The 24,093-nt window shown below is 41.3% G+C and overlaps 1 protein-coding gene across 4 annotated transcripts; it reads right to left on the reverse strand.

The window, feature by feature from the left end:
- Positions 1-1,341: 1,341 nt before the first annotated feature.
- Positions 1,342-22,922, reverse strand: slco1e1 (solute carrier organic anion transporter family, member 1E1). Of its 4 annotated transcripts, none has more exons than XM_019346369.2 (16): positions 22,775-22,922; positions 19,995-20,129; positions 18,467-18,608; positions 18,214-18,346; positions 17,996-18,126; positions 16,576-16,722; positions 14,985-15,083; positions 14,361-14,378; positions 10,726-10,941; positions 10,488-10,652; positions 8,460-8,655; positions 8,205-8,370; positions 3,831-4,015; positions 2,753-2,817; positions 2,521-2,638; positions 1,342-2,393 (listed from the first exon to the last, which is right to left on the reverse strand). In XM_019346369.2, exons 2-16 carry the CDS (start codon positions 20,097-20,099, stop codon positions 1,901-1,903), a joined length of 2,379 nt encoding a protein of 792 aa, XP_019201914.1. In that variant the 5' UTR covers positions 20,100-20,129; positions 22,775-22,922; the 3' UTR covers positions 1,342-1,900. The 4 variants fall into 4 exon arrangements, with proteins under 4 accessions (XP_019201914.1, XP_019201915.1, XP_025755693.1 ...); XM_019346370.2 differs by lacking the exon at positions 22,775-22,922 and adding an exon at positions 22,404-22,750; XM_025899908.1 differs by lacking the exon at positions 22,775-22,922 and adding an exon at positions 21,835-22,389.
- Between the last annotated feature and the right edge of the window lie 1,171 nt (positions 22,923-24,093).

Raw genomic sequence — 24,093 nt, forward strand, 5'->3', positions numbered from 1 at the left:
GTTTTGGAAAAGCAGAGTGTGGTGGGGCACGACTGCGGGGGAGGCGGACACACCTGAGTTGCATTGGTTCATCACTGACTCCTGAATTGTGTTGTTGTTGTTGGTGTTTGGGCAGCTGGGACTGATTATGACTGATTATGTCTGATTATGTCTGACCCCCCAACATTTTTAACACTTGGGCCATCAAACGGGAAGAGAAATTGGATCCCTGGTCACTCTGGATGACCCTAGGGATGTCAAACACAGAAATAAACTGTGTCAAGGCCTTCACCACCGACTTAGCTGTAATTGTACGTAAGGGATATGCTGCCGGATATCGGGTGCTTTGGCACATAAGCAACAAAACATACTGACTACCAGACTTGGCATGCGGCAAAAGCCCAGGATGATCTGATATTGTCGTGTTGGTGTTGTTCCCAGATCATCATGAAAATGTTGTTCCAGGTTCAACATTGCAAGTGACCAATCACATTGTTGTGACGTTATTCTTTTGTGCGTCAAGTCATTCGTGCATTTATGAAATTCCAATGTTGCAAGGACAATACCAATTCTGCTTACCGTTTATTAAAGGGTTAGGGTTAGGATTAGGGTCAGGTTCCGTTGATCGGTGGACAGAGGCGGTTTCTTGCAGCTTAAGTACAGTTTTTTGTTTTACGGCGGTTTTTCCCGAAGTCGCAAAAGTATGACGTCACAACATTCTGATTGGTCACTTGCAATGTTGATCCTGGAACAACATTTAGTATGATGATCTGGGAACAACACCAACACGACGATATCAGATCGTGCAAAAGCCCAACACAATCAATAAGCAAGTACTCGAAAGGCTGACTAATAGCTGGAATCGACTGCAGTGGAGCAGGGCTAACAACCTGACTCGGCTTACCAGTCAAGTGACAGGTTTTACAGTTTCTGATGTGTAACAATACATCCTTCTTTAAATGTGGCCAAACAAAATGACGCAATCATATGTTTTCCGCACACCTAAGTGCCCTGACCTATCATGAGCCAGGTTCAATACCTGACCATGATACTCAGGGTGAGAGTACGTTCGGCCAGTTGGCTCCCTGGCCCCAGTCGGGCGATGGGTGTATGTGGGTATGTGGCGAGGCGTGGCTGCGAGGAGACGGACACACCTGAGTTGCATCGGCTCATCAAGCCTCCCCTGCGTATAAGAGTGAACTGGCTCCTGAATGGTGTTGTTGTTGGTGTATGGGCAGCTGGGAGCTGAAAAGATGCAACCGCGAGAGTGTTCGAACAACAACCGGGAAATAAAGTGTGTGTTAATGAGTGTGATAATGTGGTCCATCATTCATGCCACATACAGTCATCAGTCTCTTCCTCAACTGGCCTTACCACTTACTTTGATTGCAGATTACTTCAAAACATGAAGCACAGCTCCTTAGCAGCTGACAGACAATACATATAACTGTGGTACACAGTAATGCAAATTCTTCTGCAATGTAAATGTTGTTGTATGCACACTCATGCTAGCTGAGCTCTACAACTGAATACAATCCAGTATGTAGCTGGATGCTAAGGTGTTGAAAGGAGCCAAAAATATTATGAAACAAAACAGGAAACATATAATTAGATACTTTTTAAATATTTAAAAAGTACCTAATTAAGTTTGTGAATTGAAAAACAACCCCAAAAAAATTTAATCTAAGGACTTGTTACTTTGTTACATGTCACACCCAACACTGAATATAATAGCTGCATCCTGTAAAAAAAAAAGGATGGAAAATACTACTAGTATAGACCGTGACATTGTCCTGAAAGAATAGTAGTCCCTCTTAACAGGAAAATTATCTTTTGACCAAACTTTGGGACTTGTTCCATCTATTCCAGTTTGATTTTGTGTTGGAGACCACTCTGCTAAACATAGTCTTTATGTGGTCCATCAGTTTAGCTGCTGACTCTCTTTCTCCAATTTGCTCTTGTCATCAGTGTGATCGTCCTGCTTCTCTATCACTTTGTGTCCGATGGATTCTTTACTGACTATCTCTGTGTTTGTGCCATCAGAAGACAGAGGAATGACTTCAGCGCAGGTATCTGTCATGTATTTAGCCTCCTGTGCACTACTTGTAGAGATTACTCCATCATTATGAGGGGGCTGTTCTACTGTGTGGACCTCTCCTCCTTCCTCCAAATCTGTAGCAATCTTTACCCAAATTTTTGTAGCACTGGGTAAGTTGGGAGTTTCAGGACTGGCTCTAATCTCCTCAGTGAGGTTTAATGGCATCTTTAGTTCAAAAACCTTTGATGCTTCTTGCTCCTGCTTGTCTGTGTCCTTCTCTGGCTTTCGGAACTGGCGCCTGAGAAGGATGATGACAGCAATGATGAAAAAATAAGAGGAGCCACTGATACAAGTGATCAAACCCAGGAAAATGATCCTAGAAATAGAGAATGGAAATGGATTGAGGCAAATCAGCAAAGGTCTTTACCACAATTATAATACTAGTCAATAATTTTTGGCAAATTTGTTCAAATAGTGTAAACTGGAATTTCTCCGTGGAGTACCTGTACATATCAGAGTTGTAAATACGACATGCCCCCCTACCGCCACAACTCTTCATAGACCATTTAAGGCAAGTTGAATCAATCAAAGCACCGAAATACATTGGTGCAGGAATTCCACCTACAGACAGCATTGGGGACAAAACTTTTATCCAGAGAAAATAAACCTTTTGGGATTCAAGCAGCAGTGACCTATATTTATGCTTTACGTCAAAGTGAAATTACTGAAGCTTACCAAGAGTCCTAGTTACCAAGGTCTGAATACCCAGTGCAAGGGATTTGAGCTCGGGTGTGATGCATCTGCAAGTACAAAACACACAAAAAATCAAGAAAATAGGGAGTACATTATAAAAAATAAACTAGTGACAGCAGGCTGACAGGTCTCAATAGCAGCAATGGATAGACGTGACGCAGTTATTGGAACTGGGCCCACGCTCAGTATTGAGAGATCAGGCAGTGATACACAGGATACAGGAACAGACTTTGGCCAGGCTAAATTTGAGTGGAATTATTGGGGAACTATCTTGCAGTTTTTGCTTAATACTCTATGCTAAGTAAATTTTGTCTTGACTCCAGTTCTGTAAGTAAGGCAGAGACAACAGTGGTGTCAATCTTGTTATTTAATGCTGGACATTAGTTCTTTAAAAGGTGAAACTATTCCTTTAAATCCTTTTCAGGTGATACTTACTTATGTTCTTTCATTGCATGTGTCACCACCACACTTTTAGAAATGTGTAGAAAAAAAAACTTGTCAAAAAGTAACTTTGTGTATGCTTCCCTTGAGTCAGGGTCACAGCAGCCAATACTTGATCGCATCAAAACAGCAAAGTTTTCTCCTCTCACTGGAATTATCTTGTCTCTGCCTTTCTCTCTGTCCGCCTTTCCATTTTGTTTCTTCTTGCTCTGTGTTTTTCTCTTAGTGCCTCCCTCCTGCTCCTTAGCAGCCAGTGGACTGATGGGGCCTCCATGTCAAACCATCAATCATCCTGAGTAGTATATCTAACCAGGTATTTTATCCAGTCTTTGCATGATCATTCTGTCATCTTTTGTGGCAGAATACAATGTGTCAAAGGTTTAAACCTTCCTGTCTTTGTGCCTCCCGAGTTTTTAACCTCACCAGCCCTCCGCATGCCTGCTCAGTCTCTATTTGCCCCCATTACTTTACACTTCCAAGTTCCGGGCCAATCTGTCTATACTCTCTCCACCTCACTTAGCCGTGTTACGTTATAACTATTTTGAGTCCTTCCATTTCACTGTCAACCACTACTTTAGGCTGCTAATAGACATGATAGCAACACTAAGTTTTTACAGACCGTATAATGACCATGTAGCCAGGTGTGGCTCCCAGAGCATTGATAAAGGAACTGAGAACAGATATGGCCATATAGGAGGTGAAGCTTCTGCTGCAGTCCTTGGCATGAGGGCACTGGCCCAGTCTCACTGATGTACTGCTGCCTGCTGGAAAGGAGGTGGACACACAGGTGCAGTTGTGAAAGACCTGGGAAAGAGAGAATATTTACATTTATATATATTTTTATGTCTTCCTCATCCAGGCATCTTTGGAACTGGATTGTAAAATTATTTCATTTTACATTTTCCACCCAGGAAAATAAGCATTGTTAATCAAACATGTTAAAAGTCTGTAAAATTACACTTTTTAAACTTTAAAGCAACTGATATTTGAGTTTGCTGAAGAGACAAAGGACAAAACTGCTCTCCACGTAACATCTGACACTTCACCCAGAGGATTTTATAGTCGAAGAAAAGGTAGGGGATATTTACAAGAGCATGAAAAGAAAAGGACATAACAGCTAATCAATAAAATTGACAAAAATAGGAAAATACTAGAGTACACTCTGAAAAATGCTTTAGTAGCAACAGTGTAAAATCATGCCTCCTGGCTAACGCGTCATCTTCCTCAATAGCAACTAGTAGAAACATTGAAGAACAACAACACTGATGATTTTGTACTGGATTATATCTTTGCAACACAAACAATTTAAGCTTATGTTCACATACCTACTATATGTGATCATGTTTCAGAGAATGCTGCGAAACCTCTGCTAACTTCTGGGAGTAATACTTGAAATTTTGTGAAAACAAAATGGAATATTGAAATGACTCTGTACTGCTACGTTCAAGCTATATCACAAATGCCGATATATATGTGCTTTCTATTCATTTATTATACATACTGCATGTTTCTGATAAGATTAATATATTTTGGGGTTAATTGAAAGTTGACCATTTTTTTTATGTTATTTGACAAATGTAAAATAAATAGATGGTAATGAGTAAGCTTTTAAAAGAGAGCAAGTTTTTAGTTTTTAAAATAGTTTTAAAATACTTTTTAAAATAACAAAAAGGGAGAAAAGTGGAGGATTTTTATTATTCCGATTGCTTATCATAGTCACGTGGACGGTATTTATTAGACCACCTGTCACAAAAAACAAGAAAACACAAGTATTTTAGAAATCTGTAAATATTGTTATTTATTAGACAATTAACAAACTGAATTCAGAAAATAACCCAAAAATAATACTGTGCTTCACTGTTTTTTCAGCTTTTTGTAAAAGAATACATTTTGAAAATCCATGGACAACAATAATTATCTTCTAGCATTAACCCCCCAAAAGTTGATTCTGTTCATCTTGATGTAGCGTTTTCATCGGGAGAAACATTTCGTCACTCATCCAGGTAACTTCTTCAGTCTCAGCTGACTGCAGGTTTCTTATAAACAGTACATTTGCATAATGACTGAAACTACACTGTAAGAAAAAGTCCTAATATAAAAGTATTTTACAGTTTTGTTCTGTTCTTCTAGAACTGTGATTTCACATTTCAAATGTAAATTAACGTGAAATCACTGTAATGTAATAAAACATAATTTTCTTGTTTTTTAAATGTATTTGTCTGTACATATGCATATTTAGATTGTTGAAATACATTCACAAATGTATCATGATTTCACAAATATTTGTCCGTTATTTGAAAGATTGAACTGTTAAATTCAAATGTAATGCTATGGAAAAATATATGAAATGATTCTTATAAACTTTTTTAACATCAAATAATTATTACTATTATTGCTATTTAGGGCGATCGTGGCTCAAGAGTTGGCAGTTCGCCTTGTAATCAGAAGGTTGCCAGTTCGAGCCCCGGCTCGGACTCTCTCGGTCGTTGTGTCCTTGGTCAAGACACTTCACCTACCGCCCACTGGTGATGGCCAGAGGGGCCGATGGTGCGATATGGCAGCCTCGCCTCTGTCAGTCTGTCCCAGGGCATGCAATCCATTATTATTTAAACCAACTGTTAACTGTATATTTCTGCACTTTCTGTATTTAAGTATTATTATTCATATTGCCACATTCATTGACCTTGTTTAAAGGTAATTTCATTGTTTAATCACATTAAAATGTTCCTAATTTAATGTTTAAAAGCACTTGAAAAAGGCAAAATCCCATGTAAGATTAGGGCAACAAACTGTATTGTCATTACTGAAAATAACTGTATTTTTATGAGAAAGTTATTTTCTGTTATTTGATGGTATTATTTTGGCGCCCCAGCTGCCGGAATATTACTGTTTTTCTAGGATTTTTTTTTTTAACAGTGTAGCCCACTGAGGGAACAATGGGCTGGGAGGCCTGTTCCTTGATTGTTAATATGCAAATTCTCATGACAATTGATCAACAACCACTGATCAAAGTACTACAGGCAGAAACATGGGTGTGCCATGGGTTCCCCAGTTTCACCCATCGTGGCCAATTTGTACATGGAAGAAGTGGAAAAGAGGGCTTTGCTATCCTACCCTGGCACACCACCAAGTCATTGGTTCAGGTATGTGGATGACACCTGGATGAAGATCAAATCTCAGGACGTACCACAATTTACGGATCACATTCACAAGGTGGACTAACACATCAAATTCGCCAGGGAGAATATGAAACGTGGCAGGTGAGCCTTCTTAGACTGTGAGATTTCCATCAGTAATGGGGGAAATTTAAAAGGAGATGTGTACTCTAAACCCACGCATACGGATCAGTATTTAAGGTTTGACTCTCATCATCCACTGGAGCATAAAATTGTGTGTCACCAGGACGCTACGCCATAGTGCAAACACCATCCCCACAGATACAGCGGCCAGGGAAGCAGAAGAACATCACATCAAGAAGGCCCTGAGTAAATGTGGTTATCCTAGCTGGACATTTGTCAAAGCTGGGAAGGCGCCTAAAGAAAGCTCCAGGCGATCCAGGAGAGGACAACCACTGCCTAAATGAAAACCTGTAGTGATCCTTTAAGTGTCAGGAGTATCGGAGCAGTTGAGATGCATTTTTTCTAAACACTGAGTCTCTGTGGCTTTTAAACCCCAAAACACGCTGCGCCAAAAATTGGTCCACCCCAAGGATCGGGTCCCTCGGTGCAAACAGAGTAATGTAGTGTACGCTGTTAAGTGCCAGGAGGATTGCCAGGATTTATACATCGGGGAAACCAAACAACCTCTGGCAAAGCGGATGGCACAACACAGAAGAGCTACCTCGTCAGGCCAGGACTCTGCAGTCTATTAACACCTAATGGCCAGTGGACACTCTTTCAACGATGAGGATGTACACATCCTGGACAGGGAGGAACGCTGGTTTGAGTGCGGAGTCAAGGAGGCCATTTACGTGAAAAGAAAAAAACATCTCTGAATTGGGGAGGGGGCCTAAGGAAACATCTTTCCCCACTGATTGCAGCCATTCCCCAACTCTCTGTGAATGGTACTCATGGCCATTGATCAGTGAGCTTAGATGAGGGGTTGTTGATCAATGGTCATGAGAATTTGCATATTAATGATCAAAGAACTGACCTCACAGCCTATTGTTCCCTCAGTGGTGCTAGTTTCAGTCATTGTGCAAATTTATAAGGTTGGGGGAAACCTGCAGTCAGCTGAGACTGAAGAAGTCACTTGGATGAGTGACTAAACTTTTCTCCAACTGAAAACGTTACATCCAGATGAACAGAATCAACTTTTGGTGATTTACTTACCTGGATGATTGAGCATGCAACAAGACATTCTAGCATTAAAAAACTATTTTTTATTGATTGAAGAGCTTTCACATACTGGTGAATTAACCATCACAGTACATTTTAAAGGACTGTAAAAAAAATATTTATTTTATTTCAGAATTTAAGCTATCAAAGCACATTTTTTCAGTGTAGCTAATAAAGGGTGTTCCTTTGAAATGGCCCACAGTACTGCTTATAAACATGTTTTATTAGGTTACAGTGGTTCAACCTCAGCTCAACCCATGTGTCAAAGTGTCGAAGTGTAATTGGGAAAGATACTGAACCCTAAGAACTGCACTTGATGTGTGTCATCACTGTGTGTGAGTAAAAGTATAGATTTAAATGAAAGGGATACAAAGTGCTGTGAACATGTGGTCTGTGAAGCTCTCTGAGTGGTCAGTAAGAGCACAAAATGTAAATGCAATCCATTTACCATGGGAGTGCTATTCAAATGCATTTAAGGGTGAGAAATATATAAATTATCAAGAGTTCATGTTACAAAGTAGCAGTATTTAAAATGTAATGTAACCTCAATATACAGGAGTCAAGACATTCTTGACCCAAATATCTTCCAACAAGTGGCTGATACACATGTTTACACTTTACATTATACCTCTGTGCTCTCTTGTAATTGTCCTTACGGTGTTTTTGCCGTGTCCGCTCGAGCTGAGGCAGCCAGCCATGCATGGAGAGATGTAAGTGATGCCGCTATCTGAGCAAACGGGGTCCCACTCCTCTGCTGAACACAAGCAGTCCCTGTTACACTCAGAGAAGAGCATTTCTCTGCTGGACAATACACCTTGTGTCCTGCAGGGGAGTGAAACAAAGGATATTATGATCTACAGTGGACAAAGGAAGCTAGTTGCTAAATAAGTGATATTCGTCTCAACACTGACCCATTGTACGATACAGTGAGCCCCGCTATGGGTATGTTATCACACTTGGTGCCAAACTGCAGCAGCATGAGGAGATAGGACATAAAGGATGTTGCAAAGGAAAGCTGAGCTCCTGAGACCACACTCAGCTTATACCTTTTCATCAGCAGTCCTCCGAGGAAGATCCCTATTGCCACTGCTGGCAGGTTCAGGACACCTGAAGGAAACACACGGGAATATTGCTTATATACTTCATACATCATATCACATATACATACTTTATATCAAGCACATTTTCCTTAATGATTATTAATAATTTATTTGTTGGTTGTTAAATATTTGAGTGCATTTTATCATTTAAACTTTATCTAAAAGTACACACTGCCTATCTACAGAAGGTGAACGCGTGCCAATGCGTGCCTTCTGTTTACACACAATGAAACACTGACATTTGGTGGTGTATTCTAAAACCAAGGACCTTCCTGGAAGTCACTGCAGAATCACACTAATGAGTATTTACTGTAATAAATTTGTTTGCTGTATCTTTAACATTTAAGTGAAGTCTTTTTTCGCCTGTTTTCTTTGTGTTCTTATACAATACTACGGAGAAGTCTTAAGCATTTTTTCCTCATTTCTTTGAATTTCTAAAGAGACTTTTTTTGTAATTTTTTCAGATTGGTCTTGAGCAATAGTTCTCCAGGCTTTCTGAAGGTCTGTCATAGTTTGTTTTGGATAATGATTGCTTTTTCAGAGAAATCTTTTGAACACTGATCTGCTAATCATTCAAGCATACTGAAGGCACCTAACTTAAGGGGTGAATCGGCGTTAGGTACAAGCAGCTTGTTGCAAAATCAAATAATTTGCTCCCATTTCTTTTGCTGAATCTGTGAAAGATTCAAAAGATGACATAGTTTGAGAGACAAACAAAGTGATTCCTAAAGAGCTGTTTGCCAAAAGCCTGGCATGGTGTGTAATGTGTCCTCAAACCATTCATGGAAAGTGGACAAGTGGAGGACGGAAGAAGAAGTGGCAAACCTAACAAAGTTGCTATAGCACCAACCTCCTTCAAAGGTGGGACACCTAGCTCAATAGAAGGAATGTCATCATCACAAACATCAGAACCCGTCAGGATTTTCAACTCAACTAATCGTGTTAAGATAGTACTCTTAATTTCTTTTTTCGCACTATATTTCTTTATATCAAAATATCAATATCAATATCAAAGTGTGCCGCAATACTCAACAAGTCATCTTTACGACATAACTCAAACTTCTCAGAACTTGGAGCATGAATGAAATCTTGTAAGTCGAAATCCATACTTAAATACAAGGCAGAAACATCGTACCAAACGTCAGAGTTGTCTACAGCTCCGGAAAATAGATCCCGGACGAACCCCCACTTGTGTTACAACCCGGCTCAAAAGCCGCAACATAAATAAGGAGAAGAATACCAGAATTTATGTGAGAAGAGGTTTTATCTTAAAATGCATAGCAGGGTGGCTAAAATGGCTGGTACCACCAAGGCAAAAACTAGTGAGCCTCTCTCTGAAAGCCTGCTTAGGTATGCTTTTATCCACACCAGTGGAATGTTGGCTGTGAAGAAGCAATTCTGAAAGAAGGGAAATGAGAAAAGACAGAACTATGCAGGGTTGGCTCTGGGTATCTATACACCTACGAGTATAGTTTTCCTTCACGGGCTGTCCTCTCCATACCTGCTCTGGGTTGATTTATCAAGCTCTGAAGCAGTGTGGGATCATTTTGACAGAGAACAGAACAAAAAGGCAGCCAAAGGAGAGCTTTGAATGTTTTTTAAGAAGCCCAGAGAACTATTCCTGAAGGGTAGCAAATTAAAAGAAAGTTTCTCTTGGAGTGTTGAGGCTGTGTTGTGTTGGTGGTCATTGCAAATACTGACCTTCAAGGTTGATAGAATTGTAAAAAAGCTATTTTTATGTATGTTTGAACACGTGTCAATAAATTACTGCACCTATGTCCCATTTTTCTATCAAAAGTTCAATATGAACACTTAATTTATTGATTTCATTATTTTTACCTATGAGGAAGTTCGCCCTGGATGCAGACTGTCCAAACTGTTGCTCCATGTATTTGGCTTTAAAGGTGAGTAGACCGATGAATGCATTGAACTTCAGGATGCTCCCGCAAAGAAGCAGGAAGTAAGCAGGAGTTCCCAGAAGACGCCTCAATGATGGAAAGAACCCTGGGCAGGAACATCCGCACAAATCACGTAAGATCCATCAACCTGCACATGCAAACACAGATGACGACTCTACCTTTGGCAATTTCAGTCAGCTTGAGGTTGTGGTTGTTGTTTTGCGCATCCTCTGTCTCATTTAGGATCTCACAGACTGGAGTTTCACGGTTTTCTTCACCATCCTGCTTGGGCAGCGAACGGGGCAGAAACCAGAAGGGAATGCTGGAGATAAGCAGAAGGCCAGAGGACACAAGAAAACCCATCCACCAAGCACCCACCCAGCGGGAATCTTTAGATAAGATAAGATAAGATAAGATAAGATGGCCTTTATTAGTCCCACAGGTGGGAAATTTGTTTTGTTACAGCAAAAGTGCAAAGTTATGTAGCAGAAATTAGAAAACACTGGAATGCAATAAAATACAATAAAATAAAATAAAATACTATATACAATAGAATAAAAATAGAATAATATATACAATAGAATAAAATAGAAATACAAATACTATATACAACTGAGTAGGAAAATACAAAAACACAACTTTGTCAGAGAAAGAATTGCACATATAGCAGTCTTATTGCACGTGTGAGGGTTTGATCAGTTGAAGTCTTTATTGTAGAGTCTGACAGCAGTGGGGAGGAAAGACCTGCGAAATCTCTCCGTCCCACACCGTGGGTGCCGCAGTCTCCCACTGAAGGAGCTGCTCAGTGCTGTCACAGTCTCATGCATGGGGTGGGAGATGTTGTCCAACAGGGATGACAGCTTAGCCGCCATTCTCCTGTCACTCACCACCTCCACTGGGTCCAGAGGGCATCCTAGAACAGAGCTGGCCCTTCGGATCAGCCTGTTCAGTCTCTTCCTGTCCCCAGCAGAGATGCTGCCCCCCAGCAGACCACACCATAAAAGATGGCTGAGGCCACCACAGAGTCATAGAAGGTCTTCAGGAGTGGGCCCTCCACTCCAAACGACCTGAGTCTCCGCAGCAGGTACAGCCTGCTCTGCCCTTTCCTGTAGAGGGCGTCTGAGTTATGAGTCCAGTCCAGTTTGTTGTTCAGATGAACACCAAGGTACCTGTAGCTGTCCACAGCCTCGATGTCCATACCTTGGATGTTCAGTGGTTGCAGTGGAGGATGTTTGTGCCTGCGGAAGTCTACCACCAGCTCCTTGGTTTTACTGGCGTTGATCTGGAGGTAGTTCAGCTGGCACCAGTCCACAAAGTCTTGAGTCAGTCCTCTGTACTCCTTGTCGTCCCCATCAGTGATGAGGCCGACTACTGCAGAGTCATCAGAGAACTTCTGCAGGAAGCACTGGGTGGAGTTGTGGGAGAAGTCTGCAGTGTAGATGGTGAAGAGGAACGGAGCCAGAACCGTTCCCTGTGGGGCCCCCGTACTGCAGACGACCCTGTCCGACACACAGCCCTGAGTCCTCACATACTGTGGTCGGTCGGTGAGGTAGTCCAGAATCCAGGTAGTGAGGTGATGGTCCACTCCAGAGTTCTCCAGCTTGTCCTTCAGAACCGAGGGAAGAATGGTGTTGAAGGCACTGGAGAAATCAAAGAACATGATTCTCACAGTGCTCCCAGCGGTCTCCAGGTGAGCGAGGGAACGATGTAGGAGGTGAATGATGGCATCATCCGCTCCAATGCCAGGCTGGTAGGCAAACTGAAGTGGGTCAAGTGATGAGCTCACAAGGCGCCGAAGCTGAGCCAGGACCAACCGCTCCAGGGTCTTCATCAGGTGGGATGTCAGAGCCACCGGCCTGTAGCTGTTGAGGTCCTTGGGGCGTGAAGTCTTTGGCACTGGAACAACACAGGAAGTTTTCCAGAGCTGTGGGACTCTTCCCAGCCTCAGGCTCAGGTTGAAGAGGTGCTCCATCACACCACACAGTTGGTCCGCGCAGGACCTGACGACCCTTGAGCTGATGCCATCTGGGCCCGCTGCCTTCTTGGCTTTAATCCTCCTCAGTTCCCTCCTAACCTGGGTGGTTGAGAGAGACAAGCTGGAGCCTTGTGTTGAGTGTGTATTGGATGCTGTTGTTGGGGGTGGGGAGGAGTGAGCAGGGTGAATAGAGGAGGTGTGAAGTGTCTGAGGTGTCAGAGGTGGAACAGCAGCAGTGGGGGTGAGTGAGTCTGCAGCCGATGTTGGAGACTGCCTCATGGCTGAATCAAATCTGTTGAAGAAATGATTCAGTTCATTTGCCCACCTCACATCCCTCCCAGGCAGAGAGTTCTGATGTTTGTGGCCTGAGATGGTTCTGAGGCCTCTCCAGACTTCACCAACATTGTTTTGCTGAAGCTGGTTCTCCATCTTCTGCCTGTAGCTGTCCTTCCCATTCCTTATCAGTCCCCTAAGCTCTCTCTGCACCCTTTTCAACTCCTCTTTGTCTCTGGATTTGAAGGCCCTCCTCTTCTGCTTGAGGACAGCTTTAATTTCTGAAGTAATCCAGGGTTTGTTGTTGGAGAAACACCGTACAGTCCTGGTAGGTACGGTGTTATCCACACAGAAATTAATATAGTCAGTAATGCATGTAGTAAGGCTGTCGATGTCCTCTCCGTGGTCGTCACAGATCACCTCCCACACAGTCGACTCAAAACAATCCTTAAGAGCCTCCTCGCTCTCCTCCGACCATCTCTGTACTGTGCGGGTGGCTGGTGGCTCCCTGCGCACTAAGGGCTCATACACAGGGACAAGGTGCACCAGGTTGTGATCAGATCTGCCTAGGGGAGGGAGAGGTGATGAACTGTATGCCTCTTCAGCATTGGCATACAGTAAGTCCAGTGTTTTATTGTCTCTGGTTGGGCAGGTCACATACTGGGTGAAGGTGGGCAGTGTGGAGTCCAATGAGGCATGATTGAAGTCCCCTGATATTATGAGAAGGGCTCTCGGAGATTGTGTTTGCAGTCTGCTGACCACAGAGTGGAGAGAGTCACAGGCTGCATCCGCGTTGGCCGAGGGGGGGACATACGCTGTTATCGCGATAACATGCGAGAATTCCCGGGGCAGGTAGTATGGACGCATGCTAACGGCTAACAGCTCAATGTCTCTGCTGCAGAGTTGTTCTTTTACAGTGATGTGCCCGGGGTTACACCATCTGTCATTCACAAACACTGCCAGTCCCCCTCCTTTCCTCTTACCGCTCTCTCTCGTCCTGTCCGCTCGCAGCATCTGGAATCCCGGTAGTGTCACGCTCGTGTCCGGAGTTAGCGGTGTTAGCCACGACTCCGTTAGCATCATGATGCTACATTGCCGGTACTCCCTCTGTGACCAGGTTAGCGACGTTAGCTCATCCATCTTATTGGGCAAAGATCGTACATTTCCAATAATTACAGAAGGAAGAGATGGTCGATAACGTCTCCTTCTCGGGCGACGGCGCTCCTTCCCAGCACGACACCCCCGTCTTTTCTTCCTCAGTTCACTGGGAATGTCGAGTCTGTCCGCCGGCAGTACCGCTGCAGGACGCAGCGCTAACAGCTGATCCCTACTGTAAACAAAGGATCCCTGCTCTGGGTCCCCAGACACGGGTGAAAAAAATAGAAAAAAACTAAGAAAAACAACCAGAACTAGCACAAAACGGTAGAACATGGTTGCAGAGTCTAATTACTAATACGTTAGTTATAAAAATTACTAGAAGAAAAAAGATAAGAAGGAAAGAAACTCAGAATGAGCAGAGCTGCTGTAACAGGCTGCCGCACACGGGGGGCGCCGGAAGTAGAAGTGGAGTGATGGTCACACTTTCTATGTAAAAGAGAAGAATTTTCAAGTTTTCTTCAGGAAGTCTTCAAATAAAGGCTTCGTATAAACAAGTCTCAATCAAAATATCTCTGTTGACAAAAGTGTTGACTGGCTAAAATGTTTTTAACTTTGTGAAAGGCACAGTCTTTAACTCTTGTTACCCCTGTCCAGCTTCTTGGCCTTACACAGTACATAAAGTTGATTTGTTAGACAAAGTTTTTGTAATTTTAGCCTCCAGACACCATCGCATTCAATCTCAAATCAAATAATCATGATGTGATTGAAGTGCAGACTTTAAACTTTTAACTTTAATTAAAAAATGTTTGCATTAACTTTACAGTCAATTTGAAATATTTGATTTAAAATCCAATGTGGTAGTATATAGGCAAAATTACAGAAAAATGTGTCGTTGCCTAAAAAGATCTAAACATGTGTACATTTTCTTTTTGTTTCTAACACAGACAAGTTTTTATATTCTTTCAACTAAAATCACTGCTTTGAATTTTGTGAGCTTTTGCCATCTATCGGATACTTTAAGATGAGCTCTAACCATAATGAGTCATGTATCATGCAAAAAACAAAACCCAGACACACAAAGAAAAACCTTACCCATGTCAACATATCCAATGTCAACATATAGTCTGGCACAATAGGAACCCAAAAGGAAGCCAAACATGGGACCCAGGAGAGTAATAGTCTGGAGACAAGCTGCCAATGACAAAAAAGATCAGAAGTCTACGATGTGATACTAAATCTAAAGAAGGGTCTCAAACTTAAATGAGATGTGGACCACTACTGGCACTGTCATCTCATTGGAGGTCCACTTTAGTGGTCAAGTAGTACAAAAAAAACCAAGTGAAAACAAGAAAGCACCCACAAATATTTCCAAAAAAGTTTTCTTTTGTTTGTTTTTTAAAATTTCAAATATTGTATCACAAAACAAATATGCAAACATCAACGCAATTGTTTTTCCTCACTCTTAACTAACTGAAGCGTCTCATTGAACTACCAAATAAACACAATGGTACTCTCTTTCTGGCCAGACACGTGGCCAGAATAATTTTGTTCATATCTAAAATAATTAAAATGCAGACATAAGTGTACACATCAGTTTTTGACTCTCTCACTAAACTAACACAGCCAATCCCTCCACATGTTTGTACTCTCTGCTCATGTTGCCTTCATATTAGATCATTTTTTGCTTTTTAAATAACTTATTTTAACATTGCACTCAACAACAAACCCATCCTCCCTAACAAAAAAAACATCAAGGGCCAAATTGCATTATATGTCTTCACGTTGATATAAGGGCCATAAGTAGGGGTGAGGTGGGCCGCAAGTGGTCCCTGGGCGGCAGGTTTGAGACCCCTGATCTAAAGGATAGGATGTAAAATGAGATATTTTGTTAGGATGCCTGGGTCGTTGACCCAGGGCTTTTGAGTTTATTATATTATTTATCATTTCTAGTCTTTGGTTTCTTTCTTAGAGTTCCGTCTTATGGTTTATGTCTCTGTGTTCTATAGTTGCTGTCTCCCCTGTCGGCTGTATCCCCTTGTTAAGTTCGCGTCTCTGTGTTATGTTTCCTGTTTTACTTTGAAAGTCCGTGTTTCATGTTAGTGTATCTGGTTTTGCTTTCCTTGTCTCGTTAGTCCTGATTTGCCCCAGCTGTGTTTCCCTCCTGTTGCCCATTCCCTGATTGCTCCCTCTATGTATTTAAGCCCTGTGTTTCAGTTTGTCATTGTCGCGATCTACCGTTTACTATGCTGTGTGTTCTGTCTGCTTGCCTGAGTTTATTTGGAGTCTCGGTTTTGTTACCTTTTTTGAGTTCAGCATTAAAGCTGTTTTGAGTTCACCTTTTTGCCTCCGAGGGTCTGCACTATGGGTCCACCATTCCTGCCTGCACACAGCCGTTCCATAACATATTTCCACTGACCTCTCAGTTAAATTTACTGAAAACGAGATTAATCGTAGGTTTACCCTGATCAAAATCACACATTAACCAGCATAAAAATGCTGTACATACAGGAATGATGAATGTGTGTATTCTCAGATGGTTTATAAGGCATAACTGCATTTTGTTGCCCTGTACCTGTGCATGTGCAATGACAATAAAGTTGAATTCTATTCTATAATTTATTTATTAAGTAACACCTTTTAAGTCAGGTGGAAGACTTTAAAATCCCTTTGAACCCCATCTTACCAATATAAAAAGGGGAGTTTTCCGCCCTTGCAAAGTCATCGATGTAGGAGATGCCCAGAGGTGTGACTGGAGTTTCTCCAATCCCCCGCAGAGCGTTCCCCAGGAATACGTAGATCCACATGCTGGAACCAGAATCTCTCACACAGGCTGCATAATGACACAAACAAGGAATCTGTGATATTGATTTTGTTACAGAGTTCACACACATTGGATCACACAGCATCAAAGTTATACATGGAGCATGTTTACTTCAATTAAAAAACACACCAAATATTGCATGGATCCTCTTGATCATTTTCACCAGTGTTTTCTTGGCTCTGAATGAGCTTTTCAGACTTAACAGCCTCAGCCTGATCACGACGCACCAGTGTCTTTTCTTGTTGATTCTCAGTATTTAGTACACAAATACATACATTCTTTACTCAGTAAAATATTAAATATTTATGATATTTAATAATGAACTATGAAAATATAAGACAATATGTCCAAGGTGCTGATTAAAGCAATGCAAGGAGTGGGTGTGGAGGGGGCAAAAATTCCTCTATGCAGGAAAAAGTCCGGTTACATGAAAAGGAGAAAGACACAGTTTTACATCTATATCTGCTATATCTGCTATTTCATTACGGAGACTACGTCAAACAAGACATGAATAAAATCTGCCGATATTCAGTATCATCTTAATAGTGGCTTGTTGTATACCACCACATTGTATGTGACTTCCATTATATTTCTTTCCAAATACGTCTCATCTGAATAGCTGAACAGGATCAATAGATTGCATTTTGTGAGAGCATCACATGGTTTTGTGAGCAGCAGAATTAATTATAGTTTAACAATAGTGAGACTGAAGCAACATTGCAACTAAAGCCCATCTCAGGGACCAAAATTAATGGGAACAAGAGGAGCTCCTAAAAACACTGAAAAACACATGGGCACACAGAGCCAAACTGAATTCATTACCATAAATATTACAAATGTCTGCTTTCTTATTATTCTGCCTCCTTTCAGTCTTTTCTTTTTAAAAGTCGTCTCTCGTTGGCTAGCTCTAAAGTCTGCGTCCGGGCTTATTGTTGTGGACGTACACGCTGTTGTGACTCTGTTTATTCCTGGTGACAAAGATGCACCAGGAGAGAGCTGATTGGCTGTTGAGTTGTTAGTAGGTTTAACAAGGTTTCATGTTAAAGTTTCATAGTTTTTGTAAAAGAAAATTTACAAAAACCATGAGTTTTAAGCAATAAATAAACAAGTAATAATAACAATAAATAGCTGACATTGCCATGCTATTCTCTGCTATTTACAGGTATTTACTGTACACACTGCAGCAGAAAGCAGAAATGTCTTTGACTGCACTAAGTAGTAAAAGTGACTGTTTTACTATCTTTAATTATATTTAATCCTGGCATGTATTCCACACTCTTACCTTTATTGTCCTCCAACGAAGGCTCTATTTGAATTTCTGGCACGAGATCTAGTGTTTTCAGAGGATCCACACAGGCAGCAATGCTCAGATTGTCATTTTGAAAGACCTGAATCACCGTGTCATACTTATAGCTGTAAAAAACAAACAAGCAGTCCATGTGAATTTCTTCTGTCATCGTTTTTGCTTATAGAAGTTTCTCATTTATATTTGACTTTTACCGTCCCATGAAAAAATGTGTGAGCCCAGTGAGAAAGGCCCCCACAGCCATGAGGAAACAGCCTGCAGCGATGAGCCTGGGTCGGTGCAGCTTAGCCCCAAAATGGCTGACCACAGCTAGAAACAACAAGTTGCCTACACACACACCCCCAAAAAGATTGAAATCAAGCAAGCAAAAAGAATGACTTTTTCTCCACTGTGTCACAAAAAAAAAAAATTAGAGCATTTATTTTTAAATGAACTGATTGATGTTACCCATCTCAAAACTTCCATCTATGAGACCAATGTGTGTGCTGGAGAGGTCAAAGCGCCTCTCTATCTGAGTGATGGAGCTCTTCATGTAGGTTCCAGTCAGGGCTTTGGAGAAATAGGCGAAGGAAAGTGCTACAATAAACAGCTGGAAGACAGAAAACAGAAGACAATATAAAAACTCACATTCTAATAATGCAAAGATGTTCTGGATAAAACTAGGACTATGTGTCTACATGCCCAAACAATGTCATAATGTAATAATGGAAACCATTCTGCCCCCTTTTCTGAGTCTCCACTACCTTCTGCTGTGTAACTGTGGTCCTTGTTTAATGTTGCATTACCCCTTTATTCTTAACTTGAACTACAACTTACGTTGTGTTGAATCAGTGCACAAAATCTGATCTGATGTCTCGACATCACAGTTAACAACATCCATCCATTCGCTTCCACTTATCCTTTTCAGGGTCGCGGGGGGCGCTGGAGCCTATCCCAGCTGTCATAGGGCGAGAGGCGGGGTACACCCTGGACAGGTCGCCAGTCTGTCTCAGGGCCAACACAACCATTCACACTCACACCTAGTGACAATTTCGATTATAAAATTAACCTATCCCCACAAGCTGCATGTCTTTGGACGGTGGGAGGAAGCCGGAGTACGCAGAGGGAACCCACGCAAACAGGGGGAGAACATGCAAACTCCACACAGAAAGACCCCAGGACCTTCTTGCTGTGCGGCAACAGTGCTAACCACCGTGCCACCGTGTTGTTAACAACAATAAGCTTTTGTAATTTTAAGACATTTTGTCTCAAAATTGGGTCGTTTGTTGAACTGTGGCCGATGTGGATAAGGAAAGGGATGAAAACAAGAAATATGATGACTCCAGTGTACTGCTGTAATCAGGCAGAGCGTAGCTCAGGGCAGCTACAGAAGTGTCTGACGAAAGCTCATTTAGAGCAGAAATTTGGCATGCTGAGATTTTCAATAACAACACAAGATCAGCTCTTGGCTTGATTTTACCTACTTTGGGAAAAACATATCTCTGAAAATGTTGTTCAATCAACTGAAAACAGATGTGCATCTGGCTTTCTGAGCATTTATCCATCTATCATCTATCTTTAGCCTGTGCCGGGTCGAAGGGGAGGCTGTTAGAGCTCACTCTAGCGAGAGATGCGCACAGGCACGACAGGTTTCCTGCCTAGCGCAGGGCTGACACATGAAGAGAAAAACATTTACAGTTATGGGCAATTTTGTGTCACTGATTCACCAAAACTTGAATGTCTTTAGAGGAAACTACAAGTCTAAACAGGCAGCAGTGCCAGCGGGGTAAGAGTTTAAACCCAGAGCCTTCTCGCTGTGAGGAGACAGCGCTAACAACTGCACCACCTACTGCCTTTTACGCTTTTAACTGGCATTTTTATCTGGGCCAATTTACACTGAGTGCATCAACAGAATGAACCGCAGCCCGAGATCAAAAGCAGGATAAAAAAGGTGTTGAAGCTATCTGTGAGTGTTGATCACAGATAGCTTCAGTACTTTGAGACTGGAGAAGCCAGGGCGCTTTCTGGTCTTGTGGTCGACGGGGCTACACAGAGCCTCTTCGCTGGTCATCTTGGCTGTGTCCTGTGCTGCGTTTTCCATTTTCTTCTTGGTCTTCCTTTCCTTAGAGCACTAGTTTAAGAGAAAATATATTTCAGCTGAATTCATCTAATAAAACTTTACTGTGGGTATTTTCTGATTTGCTTATTTAGAAAAGCCAATGTACATATATTTAGGTTTAAGTTTGTGATCAATGACACTTTAAAAAAGAAGTGTTTGCCTCGGCACATCATCATGGCAGATATTGAAACCAAACAATGAAATGGAGGACTATGTATAAATAAAATAAATAATAATATATAATAATTCCTAAACAGCTATTATACACTTTTGGTAAACTCCTTGAATTAAATCTGAACATCTACTTTTTAGTCACATGCAGATTGTTCGCGGTGTTGCAAAAAGGCAAAGTTACAAAGAATGCGCCATTGTCCCAGAAAGTGAATTCTGTTGCTCTGTAATTGTCTTCAGTGGGAGAAATGTTTCATCATTTATGTTTATCCTTGTAAACATAAGTGCGTAATTTGCATAAGAAACTGGCACCGCTGACTAACAATGGACTTTCATGTTCATTAATATGCAAATTACCTTGACGATCGATCAATGGCCATGAGTACTATTCAGAGAGAGTTTAAGAATGGCTACGAGCCCCCCCACTCAAACCAGCGTTCCTTCCTGCCCAGGATGTCATCCTCATCACTCAAACAGTAGCCCCTGGGCTGTAGGTGTGACCAGGTTTCAGTGCCCTGGCCTCACAAAGTTACTCTTCAGTGATGTTGTCCTCTAGCAAGTGTATATTTCCCAGTATAGTATATCTCACAGCAAATATACTATACTATATTTGTAAGATTAGGGAAATCTGCAGTCAGCTGAGACTGAGGAAGTCACTGGGATCTGTGACAAAACAATTCTCCCATTGACAGCTTCCTGTGATTTCCTTACCTGGATGACCAAGCATGCATTAAACATTAAAACATACCATTGTCCAAAAACTTGGACCAAATAGTATAGATAAATCAGTAAAATGAAGGATGCATATACAAAAAGAAAAAAAAGGAAATAAGCCATGAGAAAATGATACCAATTGCAAATGATGCAGTTGTAACGAGAAGCTATTCATCTTTAGTCAGCCCAAAATCATACCTATCTGCAAAACCTGAGTAAGACCATTGTTCAGACCACTGTGATGTTTCTGTATAACAGTCAGGTAAAAAAAGAAAGGAGTCTGTGAGAAACTAAGTACACCCTTACTGCTTCCATTGGAAGTAACAGGATAAGTAGCAGTGAGGTGCTGTTAATCAAATACACTTGATTAACTGATCATCACTGAGTCCGAGCACCTCTATAAAAAACAAAAGCTTTGGCATGTTGGCATTTGTGTTTACACACATTCAAGTGTGTGTTAACACCATGTCACAATCTTCCCAGGAGTGTACAATCTAGAAAAATTCATCCCAAGGTCAGACCATGTAATGCTTAGAGCAATTGTAAACAACCTGAAAGCTACATCTCAAACTCTACAGACCTCAGTGAGCAAGTTAAATGTTAAAGTTCATGACAGTGCATTTGGAAAAAACTGAAAAAGTATTCATTGCTGCCAAGAGCAAGCCTCCTCTCTAAAATACCATGACTGCTCATCTTAGGTTTGCAGTGTTGCACCTAAAAAAATATCCTTTGGGCAGACAAGAACAAAGTGCTTTTGGTCATAATGAACAGAGGCACATTTGGTGAAAAGCCAAATACAGTACAGCAGCACACACACACACCTCAAACCTACCAAGCACAGTGGTGGAGCGCTGATAATTTGAGCTTGTTTTATAGCCACAGGACCTGACCACCTTGCAGTCAACTTGAGTCAACCATGAACTCCTCTGCACACCAAAGTATTCCAGAGTCAAATGTGAGGCTGTCTGTCCGATTGTTAAAGCTTAGCTGAAACTTGATAATACAATGCAATACAATCTCACGCACAGCAACAAATTTCCAACAGGGTACTCGAAAAAGAAAGTGTTGCAATGATCCAGTCAAAATCCAGAACTTTGGAATGGTGGGACCTGAGCTGTGCATAAACAAATGGCCACAAAACTCAATGAACTGAAGCAAAGTTGTAAGAAGAGCCCAAATTTTTTCATGATGATGTGAGAGACTAATTAAGACATCCAGAAAACCACTAATCCAAGTTATTTCTGCTAAAAGTGGCTCTATAATCTTGTTTTTTTTCTTATTCACATGACTCTATAAATAATTCTAAACAGTTTTTACAGTGCAAAGTCAATCCTTTTGGTTCCAGTGCACAAGTCTGTTTTCAGTGATGGAAAGGAGGTGAAATCCAAAAGCAGATGGTACCTGTATAAAATCCACAATCCTCTCAGGTCTATAAATGTCAGGTGCTCCAGCCAAAGCCCATATCAGGAAGAAAAACTCTCCAGTGACAACTGTGGCAGCACTGATCTGTTAGAAAAACTGTGGGGGTGAAAATCTGACAGAAAAGTCCGTATGTTTTTGTCTCGTAACTCCATAAATCCTTTTCAAGTTCAGGCTTGTTAATACTCCCACTCAAAGTGCGACTTAACCTTATTGTCTGACCTACAAGCTCACCTTATCCTTGGCCAAAGGAATTTGAAGAAATTTAGATGTATTACTTTTAGTAATAGCTAGAGGAATCGTTAGTAAAATCACAGCTGCAAAAGAAGCACTTGGGAAGTTTAATGAAATACCTAGTGCATCTTCAGGTGAAAGGGACTATGGTCTCCCCCTTCTTCTTCCTCTTTTGCTCCTCTTTAAGCAGCCATATATTGCTCTTCCTACTGAGAGCAGACAGATCTGTTCTCCCTGAGCTTCTATTTTCCCGTCGGAGGGCAAAGCTTTTGCTTGGTACAAGCGGACAAAAGGCCTCACACATTTTTATTCCACACACATGCCAGCTAGTCCTTCCAGTGGGTGGTTGGATTTAGTGGGGGTTAAGGGGGTAAGGGGGAGGTGTGGGGGTGAAGATTAATAACTTCAAACCAGTCCCTAAGGATTTTTAGTTTTCCTCACAAGGTAAAACATCAGGTGTATGGTGACAAATAATATGGGATTAAAAGTCTGTTTAAAAAGTAAGTCTGTTTAAAAGGGAACTGTCAGAGTGGTGAATGTCCAAGCAGCTTTTCACGCACCAAATGATACCAGATGAGTTGGATGAAGTTGATGATGACCTCAAATGTAGAACAATATGTCTCTGTATTAACCTCTGCCCGAGAATGTGCTGTTAGTCCAGTGACCGCAGGAGGGGCCCAGGCACCCAAACAGCAGGTCACACAATCAGCTTTGTCCCTGCAAACATTCCAGGGATTATGATTAGGGACTTCACATTCCTGCACAGCAACAGCGAGGGACACATTTACTCATTACCAGAAATTATACTTGTCTCCAGAAAAGTACAGTTGACTTGAATACTATTACACGTCTTCTGCTACTATATTTAATTACAAGTGCATTCAGACAGGGATGCTGGCCATAACTGCAGCACTCCGTTTTAGACCAACAGCAGCTGTACTGCCTGGAAAAAATATAAACTTTTTTTTTAGATTAAATTTGTTAATGTTATTCTTTAAACTTTGCTTAAAAACTCTGATTGTCTTTGGCTTATGTAAATGGAAGTTGTGAGAGCACTAAAGAAGCATATTTTTTCTGTGGCTATTTTGTTGTGTAGAGCACAGCCTGCAGGTGAAATGAGATAACACTTAATGCTGCTAAGCATGTCATGGGATTCAGTTAACTGTTTACCATAATGATTAAAAGTGTAACATAAAAAAAGCCAACATCTTAAATCTTATCTAGACCAAACTAAAACAGGTCAAATCGTCATTTTAGCAATAAAGGGGATTAGAAGTAATAACATAAGGAAGGTTATAACATTTACAACACTTTACACAGTGTGGCTTAAGTTCAAACATAGTCTCTAGCCCAATAAGAGAAAGGGGAGCAGTATTTAGCAAGTGCAAAGTAAACACAGAAGTCAATGTTTGATCAAAAAAGCTTATGTAATTTTAAA

This window comes from Oreochromis niloticus, linkage group LG17, assembly GCF_001858045.2.
Source record: "Oreochromis niloticus isolate F11D_XX linkage group LG17, O_niloticus_UMD_NMBU, whole genome shotgun sequence".
In the NCBI taxonomy this organism is placed as follows: Eukaryota; Metazoa; Chordata; class Actinopteri; order Cichliformes; family Cichlidae; genus Oreochromis; species Oreochromis niloticus.